The sequence below is a fragment of the Paramisgurnus dabryanus genome, chromosome 14, assembly GCF_030506205.2.
Source record: "Paramisgurnus dabryanus chromosome 14, PD_genome_1.1, whole genome shotgun sequence".
Classification (NCBI taxonomy): domain Eukaryota; kingdom Metazoa; phylum Chordata; class Actinopteri; order Cypriniformes; family Cobitidae; genus Paramisgurnus; species Paramisgurnus dabryanus.
This window is the reverse complement of record NC_133350.1, coordinates 5,994,110-6,004,777: the sequence shown is the minus strand read 5'-3', so window position 1 is coordinate 6,004,777 and position 10,668 is coordinate 5,994,110. Positions and strand designations below refer to the sequence as shown.

Below are 10,668 nucleotides of genomic sequence, written 5' to 3'. Positions count from 1 at the left end.
CGCAGCATCTTTAGCAACAACCCAATGTAAACATGTAAAACATTCTTGCAGCGTCCAAGTATGGCAACTTTGTATGCAGTATGCAGACTACTTTCTTGCTATAGTATGTACAATTTAGTCCGTAGCAAAGTAAGGGGTGCTAATAGGCCTACACATTTTTAGCATTTCAGCTAGTTGTCATTAATTTTGTCCCATCACCTTTTAAAAGTGGATTTTGCATGACAGGTGTCCTTTAAAAATATTAAACATACTATGATGTGGGACATACAAATTCATATTTCAAATACTATTTAAAACGAATAGTCGTCGGGTCTGTTGCTTTTTCACAGTCAGTTAGGGACTGTTTTTTCAAGCGAAAGGAAGGGTTTGTGTTAATACAAATTATTTCTTGCTTTAATATTTTGTAACCGTTTTATAAAAGCATTAAACAATAAGGTAGCCTATAATCAAGGCTAGTGCTATATGGTCACACAAAGTCAGGACCTTTAGCCATGACTTATTCACAATGCAGCACAGCCTCTTGTACCTTATTGCTTATCAGTGGCTGCTGGTGACTTCTTTTTTCGAGGGCGCACAATGCAAAGTCCTTCACAACATGTATGTAGCCCGTCATGTGTGTGGTTCGTAATTTCAAAATATGTGTTTTGCGCGTAAAACCTATGTGCATCAAATGTCTTGTCAAAATAAGTGCCTGCTGCAGACGCGTCTAAAGGGTTTATGATAAAAGAGACGCTCACGTTTGCCAGATACTCGCGTAATCTCATGTGTAATCAGAGTTTACTACTAATGGAGTCTCTTGCTTGTATTTTGTGAACGTGAGCGTCTCTTTTATCATAAGCGTTTTTAACGCGTGTGCAGCAGGCACTTATTTTGACAAAACACGTGATGCACATGGTTCACGACGCAACAAACACATATTTTGAAAACACGTATTTTAAATTTGGGCCCCTCGGAAGAGCAGTCAGGGGCCGTCACTGTTGCTTACAACGTTGTAAAGATAAAAGGCTATCAACTGAGCTACAGTTTTCCCAAAATATAGTCAGTTGAAAACTCATTGGTTCATACAAATATTAGAAAGCTTAAAATTCAAACATTTCTGCAAAACTTATTTCCATGTTTTATAGTTTTTGTGGCCTCACTCTCGATTAAGTAGAAAAAAGTGTTTGGTGGATTCTCTCTTTGCAATTTCATGACATTGCTGTCTACAGAAATAAACCATCCGCTGTGAAGTGCTGACTCAAAACGAAAGGGACCGCTTGCACATTGAGTCATGAAGAAAACAAGGGACCATTTCTCTGTGTCATCTGCAGAAATGCAGCGTAGCTTGTTTAAGTCGTACATCTGAAATAAAGACAATAAAAATGTGGTTAGCTGCAGCTTAAAAGACTTTCATGTCAACATGCAAATTGTCAATGCATGAAAACTTACCGTAACTGATAAAATCCTTTCTTCGCCTTGCTTGATGCAGGTAAAGAAGTTTTCTGTCCCTGTGAAGTTCAGCAAAACTGGAACACCTGAGCATGTATTTCTGGGCATTGCATGATAGTAGGTGGTGATCTTGGCTAAAATACAAGCAATTTTGAAATAATAAGATAACAGACTGCTACAGTTAAATGGTTAAATGGAAATTATAAGAAATATTACAAAACTACTTTTGTACAAACCTGACATTGTATCATCCAAGCAAATCTCTTTGTTTGATGGAGTGACATATTTGCCCTGAGGGACACTTTTCAGGAACAAATTGTTTCGTTCTTTATACAGTGTGTCAGTTAAATCTAAAATGTACACAATTGTAAAAACATCATGTTAGTTAGGGACACCATTTATCATTCATTTAGTTCAACCAAAAATGAAAATTCTTTCACCATTTACTTACTCTCATGTTGTTACAAACCTGTATAAACAAACTAAGGAAAATGTTTGTATCCATTGACTTCCATAGTATGCTTTCATCCTGGAAGTCAATGGGGCCTCTGATCAGTTTGGTTACAAACATTCCTTAAAATATCTTCCTTTGTGTGTATCAGAACAAAGAAATGTATACAGGTTTGTAACAACAATAGAGTGAGTAAATGATTTCAATAAATCATAACACAAAATCTATTTAATGCAATATGAATGCAATCAATGCAAAAGAACAAATAAATGGTTTCTTACTGTAGTCAACCTCATCTCTCTCAAGTGTTATAAAAATTTCCTTGAATTGGCAGTCACAGTTGTGTGAAGGGTTGTCATCGTCAAAACCACAATCTTCATCCAGATGAAGGGTTGTGTCAGCCATAATAGGCAGATCGAAATCTTCAAAGTCCTTGTGTTTCAACTCGCAAGGTTTTGCATGTGGAGGTTCCTGGTGCTCTCCTGTTTCCAGACGTTCCACTTCTTCCTTTTTCATATTTAGGTTGTACAGACACAGATGCTCTTGTTTTAACTTTACACGAGGATAGTCAAAGACCAAAGATTATTTAGCTTCTCACAACTGAAGAAAACTAATATCAAGTCATCCAAGTTCAGACACGTGTGTTCTAGTACTCAGACAGCTCTTAAATTGACCACGAAATCGTGATGATTTCATCATACAGACCACGTGATCACCCGATGTTTTCATTCTGTAAAAAAACCCTATAAAGTGTTTTTCTCTATAGAGTGACCTATTTCACTCTTTCATCTAACCACAAAGTTTGTGATAATGTAGTGGTGTGTGCCAAAAACAAGGTCAAAACAAATAGTCCCATGCTGTCACATGGGGAAGTACCCTTTAGAAGATCCTATTTCTACCAATATGTACATTTGAGGTACTAATATGCAATCTTTTTGATAGCAATTTAAGGTACTCATAAAGGTGTACTTTTTAAAAGGGTTAGCCCCCTGTGACAGCTATTGACAATTTTTTTGACTCAAAACTGTCCATTCTTGATTTATTAGTCGGCTAGAGAAGTGTCATGTTGTGTGAGGTAAGGAGAAAAAACATAATAGTAAAGAGGGTACATGCAGCTGTTTATTGTGGGAATCATTAAAAGCATTAAGCAGTAATTAAAGATGATCACTTAATCTATCCAGTACACTCTAAAAACAAACGGTGCTATATAGCACCAAAAGTGGTTCTTTGCTCATAATCATAGAAGAACCATTTTTAGTGCCATATAGCACCGGTGAAGCACCTGTGTAGAACCATATAGTGCTTTGTAGAACCATATGTGGTGCTATAGTGGTGCTATATGGCCCCTATATGGTTCTGCACAGGTGCTTCACCGGTGCTATATGGCACTAAAAATGGTTCTTCTATGGTTACGATCCAAAGCAACAGTTTTGGTGCTATATAGCACCGTTTGTTTTTTTAGAGCTTCTTCTTCTTCCTTTATTTCTTACAGCCATTCTAGCATCTGCGGCTATATTCATGGCGAGAACCAGGGAATCCATACACAAGTTTATTCAGACAAGTTGATTTATACACAAGTTGGGGGAGGGACAATTTGGTATCTCCAAAAACTTGCGTGTTTTTGGCGTGTGGGAGGAAACCGGAGTACCCGGAGTAAACCCACGCTGACACAGGGAGAACATGCAGAAACTCCACACAGAAAGGCCACCTGCCCTAGCCGGGGAATCTATCCAGTACTAAAGACATGAGCCAAACATATTAGTGTGTCACGGGAAGTGCAAACCCTCAGGAATGAATCACTGTTGTTTGGCAGTGTAAGCTATTATTAGAGTTTTTCTCAGTCGCTTTGGTACATTTTTCAAATTAGAATTGAAACTACCTGTTCAATCTATTTCACATCATTGTGTCACTTGTGCACATCAAAAAAGCAGTTTCTCATTTCTTTGAAGAAGTTGCAAATGCTTTGGTACAGTACATCCATGCAAATAATTATGTACAATTCTGTGCTGTTTCCTACATTATCAATCGCTTATGTCATGTTGATTAAAGTGTATTATGATAGGTATTTGTTGAATAGTCTCAACCCCCACAACATTTAGACTAGGGACGTGTATTTTGAGGGGCAGTTGCTCTGACCTAAAAAAAGGCCACACACCCCCCCAAAAAAGAAAAAAAAAAACAACTCATGGGCTATATGAAGGACTGAGAATAACAGGGTCTTTATTAAAATATACATTCATTGTTGGATTGGAAAATTAAACTGACTTAAGGACTGTTGGATAGGTACACTTTATCCTGGTGGACCGATTAGAGTCCAAGAATTATTGAGTCAAGCACCATTCAGATACTGATTAAACTTTACTGTAGAAAGGAGGGGTTTGTGTGTGTGGTCTGTACAAATAAAACACAAAACAGATATACATAAGATATGATAAATCACACAAAATACAATAATACAGCCCAGTACTTATAAATGTAGTTAGGAATTAATTATATTATATATTCCACACAGTAGCATTAACAATATAGGCGTGAAGTAATAACTGTAGAATTTCAAATCTTATATAAATGATCAACTTAAATCTTCATATTACAATCATATGCAATACAAATACACATATATAAACAGCAAGTTGGCAACTAACAATGTCTTAAAAATATTGGCGGGAAATGCACGGACGACCGCGCATACATTAACACTCGATAAACAAGCTCAATAACTCAAATTTAAATCACCTAACGGTGCTATCCCGCAGAACTGTAACATAAACATGCTCTGGATTATATTTTTTTTATTAATAACTCACTTTCTTTGATGTACGCACACTTGAACTTGAAACGACTCGTAGCGCTTCCTCACAGCTCGTCTCCCTAACCGACTGCAAAAAGCGCAGAACCATACGTCATGACAGTCTGAGGCCGGAAGTGGGCCTTATAAGGCATTCCGAAACTTCTGTGTCTACGTCTGCTCCCCTCACAGTCTCTTCACGACGCGCATGGGCTAAAGGGGACGCGCAAAGGGGCCGCGCACGCAAACCGTTTATACATTCACAAAGAAGTACACTGAAATACAGCACTCAATCACTTATTTACTACTAATAATAACACAGAAAAACATGACTTGAGTCACGAAAATCCTTACATCAATATTCCTATCTATATCCTATCAAGTCACTCATGGGTTTCTCCAAATATAATAACTGAAAATCTGTTCTGAAATATGCATCTTGGACAGCTTGGGGGTAAGTAAATCATCCCTTACGAAAATTAACCATGGTTTTATTGTGGTAAAAGTGTAGTAACCATGGTTTTTTGGTCATTTGATTACTATGAGCAAAACCATGGTTTTACTACACTAACCATATGGTTTAACTATGGTTTTTGAAAACCATGGTTGTCAAAACCATAGTTATTTTGTGGTAACCATGGTTTTACTACAGTAACCATGGTTTTTTGGTCTTAACTGTAGTAAAACCATGGATAATTTTCGTAAGGGATGGGTTTAATATAATTTTTACCTGAACTATCCCTTTAACCATTTTGAATAACACATGATACAAATTAATGTTGTGAATCTCATGTCACGCGTGTGTTTTGAGAAGCACTTACATCATACAGTAGGCTACAGTATACAGTGAATCAGACGTCAATCATCGATGGATTTTCTTCAATCTGTGCTACAGTGTTTCTGTAGGTTGCGCGCGTTTAACTGGGTCTGACGACGAAGGTCGCGCGTATTCACCTTATTTTCCACGACAACAAGGGCGGCGCCATTGCGCTCATTTTGTCAACGTACTTCCGGCTGCATATGATGAGCAGCTGAGGCAGTGGCTAAAGCCGACGCGTTAAACTTAAAAAGCTCACTCAAGCGCCTTTATGTTTGTTTCTTACCAATTTTAATGGACGGGGAGCCGACTGAGGAACACCCTAATCCCAAGTAATGGTTCGACTACGATGTTCCGGTAACTTTAAACCACGCCGGGTGTTGAAAAGGTGGTCAGTTTCAGGTAAGCTATCTTAGCTTAATGTGCTCTTTCGCCTAACGTTAGATTTGTGATGTCCGTTCTAAGAATAAACTTAAGATCAGTAACGTTAGTTTATAAAATGCAATTATTTTGAATGATTTTCATTGCCCACCTGTATTTTTATATTTAAGATAAGACAGCAATATATTATAGTACATTACATTCTTACAGTAGCTCACGTGATTCATACAAGTTACAGAGATTTCAGATGCTAGGAGGTCAGTTAATTTCTCATTCAGATATTGATGATAATGACCTATTAAACGACATATTATTTAACATTGAAGTTAGAGGTTGTGTGTATAATGTTACTGTCTCTTTTTAATGCATCTCTCTCTCACACACTGTTCTGTTTAAGTATGGATGTCATTTATAAATTAATTCTCATGATGCAAGTTTCTTTTAAATACTAACATAAAAATGTTTATGGTTATATTATTTTCACAGATGCATTGATGTTTAGTGATGCAATGGACAACTGAGATGATACAATCAACGTGTTCCTAAACTGTGATGCAGAAACACAATGGGAGGATCAATCCGTCTCTGAACACAACTACACTTTAAAAATCACAACTCAACGTTGAAGCAACCTACATCTGATATGGGAAAACAACCTTGCAGTTTCCCGGACAGGCCTTATGCCGGTCCCAGGCTAAAATGCTTATTTGAGCTACAATAATTTAAAAACACCTTGTACTGACATACCTCAACATATATGAGTGCCATTGTTTTGTCACAAGATGTGGTTTGTTTGTAAAACTAAAATGTCCTAATATAATTAAGGCCTAGTCCTGTAAACCCTGTCTGAGAAACTGCTTCAATGCTTCTGCTTCATGTGTTGAGGTGTCACAAGAGTACATATCTCTGCTGAGAAACAACCATCTTTGTCAGCTTTACACAGGGTTGATATTGCATGCATTACATTCAGTCGCTAAGCACATCACCAGTACATACACATACAGCTTCCAGATAAACACTTGGGATCAGCTCCTGATGACTCTGATAAAGCTGTGTCTTAATTCATTGCAGGGTGGTCTTGCTGAAAAGTTAGTTGTTTCTTAGTCCATAGTTATTTTTATAAACCTTTACAATTTGACCTGATTTTACCTGTTGTAAAGTTACATTAAACCTTCATACAGTTTGTTATCAGATGTCATGCAGTGATATTAAACATTTACAATGTGATCTGTTGTGCATTATTTATATTAAACCTTTATAATGTGATCAGATATTACCTGCCATGCAGTTATATTAAACCTTTACAATGTGATCAGATGTTGTGCAGTTATATTAAACATTTACAATGTGATCAGATGTTACCAGTCATGCATTTATATAAAACCTTTACAATGTGATCAGATATTGTGCAGTTATATTAAATCTTTACAATGTGATCAGATGTTACCTGTCATGCAGTTATATAAACCTTTACAGTGTGATCAGATATTATCTGTAAGGAATTTCTTAAACCATATGTGAGCTTTGTAGATTCCACTTAAAAGGATTAAGGTCTCCTGATTTGAAGGAATAAGTTTTGGCAAGTTTGCAAATGAATTCTATCATGGTACATTACCACATAAAAACGAAATAGATATTGGACTGGCTAAGTTGCACATTTGCTTAAAAAAAGACGAAATCACTGTGTAAATATTGGTAAGCATAGTTACTTTAATAATGCTGCTCCATCAACTCCTTCTGACACGACGAGGTAATAAAATATGTCCCATAGGTTACTTGCCGCGGCTGCTTCATATCTTCTAACCACGAGACGATTGATGGGACATTATAAGACTATCCGAGCGTCGTATCAAGTTTTCTCCGTGCTCCTAATTCAAAACATTTACAGCAGTTGCGATATTTGTCATTTAGCTAAAGTTATAGTGAACTACGAACAATCTTTTAACCACCAAACTAGCTCCCGAATGCACTGTGCCATATTAGCAGCGGAAGTCGGTTGACAAAATGCGGAAGAGCGAAGAATTGAAAAGGGGCGTGGCGGAATAAGGTGAATATAATAGCGGGTACATATGTGAAGTTTTGCTTTTAGTTAAAAGATTAGTAAATTAGTATTCACGTCATCCAACAACCAACTTTCTTTGTTTTCTGCGTGTTCTACATAGGCTACGAGCAGGGGTTAAATTGGGATTTGTTATGTGGGGGGGCTCTGCGGGGAGGGTACTTTGAGGGGTAACATGTTTAGTACTGATGACAGCAAAGCCACTGGTGTGTTTCAATGACATTCTGGACCTCTGATAGAATTTGATAAGTTTTAACTTTAAATCTGTGCCAGAGGTTGACCCCAAATATTTTATAAAGAGCGTCTGAATTTAAAATGATGCAAATCTATGAGTTTGACACCCTATATCCATTTGTTACACATATCATTATGCACAATTTATCAAAATTTAAATGAAGTTTAAAGAATCAACCTCCTTGAATAATTATATATGCATAAGATAGGCTACCCAAAAAGACTCAATTAACAAGAGAAGGTACAACACACAGTACTGTATCATCAACATGTCTTAGAAATTAGCAATAGAGAGTCCCTATGCTGGTCAGCAGCTAAAACAATCATATAGTTAGGTTTGATTTGTGTAATCAAAATACATAAATGTATTAAACTATACAATGAGTTATATGCAGTGTTATCCAGTTAACACTGTAATTAGATGAGTGACATACATAATTTAGTCCTTAACACATTTCTAGTCTTCTATAAAGTTTCCTCGAAGTGGGCACCATTATTACCTCCCTCTCTCTCGGTCGCTCTCTCTCTCTCGTCTCTATGTCAAATGATTCTGCGTGAGAGCGCGTTCTTGAAGTTCCTGAGTTTTTTCGCTTGAGTTGCATAACTTGCGCGAAGACGCGTTTAAATGGAAAAGCGCGTGTTTTCGCGGCAATTGCGGCACCCAATTCGCGTCATTTGCATCGTCCCGTGCGAGGACGCGTCTGACTGCGTCTTTGCATTGACTTTGTATGTAATCTACTCGCGCAAATCGTTGAATTTGCGTTGGTGAGTATGCCCCATAATGAATGGAAACACATTATTCCCTTCGCGTCAGTGCACACACACCAGCGCAGCGAGTTCACGCGCACAAGCGCAGCAGGTACACTGGCAAGAGCAGAGCGAGACCTTCAGCCTATGTGCCGGAGCTTAGCCCCGGACGGCCCCGGCCCAATTTAAACCCTGGCTACGAGTAAAACCGGATCAGACGATTCAGTTTTTGCAGCGATCTCAACAATTCATTCAAATTGATTCGTGAAACGATTCCAAACGTTTGGCCCATTTGCTTCGTAAAGAATCGATTCAAACGACTCATTAATTCGCGAATGTCCCAAAAACACGAGACGCCAATTTAAAAATAAAATACACATTTCGTTATTAATCAAAATACAGGAACAAGGGAAAGCCGCCCAGTATAACGAAGTAAAAGTACGATTTATTTTTTCCACCTTGGAAGGGCAACGTGGCGAGAAGGGCATATGGGCAGATGCCCGGGCAACCCCCTGTGCACGTCCCTGATTTAGACTTTCATAACATTAGTCTTGTACAAAAGCCTTTGTTGGTAATGAAAGCATCAAGACACCTCATTTATGGAGAAACTAGTTACATGTATTGCTCATTTGTGGTTTGACACATTCTTTCACAAACAAATCTTAAAGGTTCTGTGGGCAAGCAAAAACCAATAGTGAAATGATGGTTAACTACACTCTTTGAAAGGATGTGTTAATTTTTTACACATCTTTTTGCGTTAAGCTTTTAACACATTATGTGTAATTTTAACACATTATGTGTTATTTTGTATTGATTTTGTGTTTATATATTTATATTTATGTTTCAATAATAACACAGAGATGGGTGGATTCTGGAACAACGCATTTAGTGTTACAGTTTTTTGCCTAAATAACTGTTTGTAACAAAGTCAACAGGTGTTAAATGTGTTTGCTTTCATTTCACTTACACTTTCTATGCGTACACACATAATCTATTTTTGGAGTAGCCTAAGGTTTGACGTCTTTAGACTTTCTTTGAAAGCCCAAATTTTGCCTTGTTTTAGCCAAAATTTCTTGCTGGGTTCCATCAACTCTGATCTTTAGTTCTTTCCATAGATTTTCAAGTCAGGTGATTGGCTGGGCAATTCTAGCAGCTTAATTTTCTTTCTCTGAAACCAAGTGACAGTTTCCTGGCCGTGTGTTTGGGTTAGGGTTTACCCATCATGAGACGTTTCTTGCATGACATCTAATGAGTAACTATTTTATAGGCTATCAGTTGGGACTGAAACAGCTTTTATTATTTGCATGTCAAGTGGCAGAATTGGGTTTTTATTACTTACTGTCTTGGCTTTCCATGCCTTTCTGCACCTGCTTTTCTTCATCAGTCCCACACTTCTGTGTCATTTAACATGATTACACATCTATGCATAGGTTATTAGTGTTACCACGTCACTAGCACCTTTAGAAATATAATTTATTTACAAAAAAAAAAAAATGGTGTTCAATTCTTATTTTACCCACTGCATAAAACTAGGCTTACTTTAGTAACAAAAAATGTTATGCACAAACACAGCAGCTCTTCGAGATAATAACTTTTTATTTTATTTTTTATTGAGATTACAAGGATAAACTTGATAAATGATGCTTACACATACAAATAAAAAATTGCTTAACAATATAAATGTAAGGAATGACACACAGTAAATGTTTTTGTTGATTTTATATTTCAGTGCTATAAAAACGTAATCATGAAAATGGTCATGA

The 10,668-nt window shown here is 37.1% G+C and overlaps 1 protein-coding gene and 1 long non-coding RNA gene across 2 annotated transcripts; one reads left to right on the top strand and one right to left on the bottom strand.

Annotated features, from left to right (window-relative positions):
• Positions 1 to 5: 5 nt before the first annotated feature.
• On the bottom strand, positions 6 to 3,143 carry LOC135718827 (uncharacterized). Its single transcript, XM_065241120.2, has 4 exons — positions 2,161 to 3,143; positions 1,665 to 1,778; positions 1,429 to 1,562; positions 6 to 1,341 (listed from the first exon to the last, which is right to left on the bottom strand). The coding sequence occupies exons 1-4, from the start codon at positions 2,393 to 2,395 to the stop codon at positions 1,087 to 1,089; spliced, it is 738 nt and encodes a 245-aa protein (XP_065097192.1). The 5' UTR covers positions 2,396 to 3,143; the 3' UTR covers positions 6 to 1,086.
• Positions 3,144 to 5,620: 2,477 nt separating this feature from the next.
• Positions 5,621 to 7,092, top strand: LOC135719408 (uncharacterized). Its single transcript, XR_010521083.1, has 2 exons — positions 5,621 to 5,886; positions 6,352 to 7,092. It is a non-coding gene; the product is annotated as an uncharacterized lncRNA (long non-coding RNA).
• The last annotated feature ends 3,576 nt before the right edge of the window (positions 7,093 to 10,668 follow it).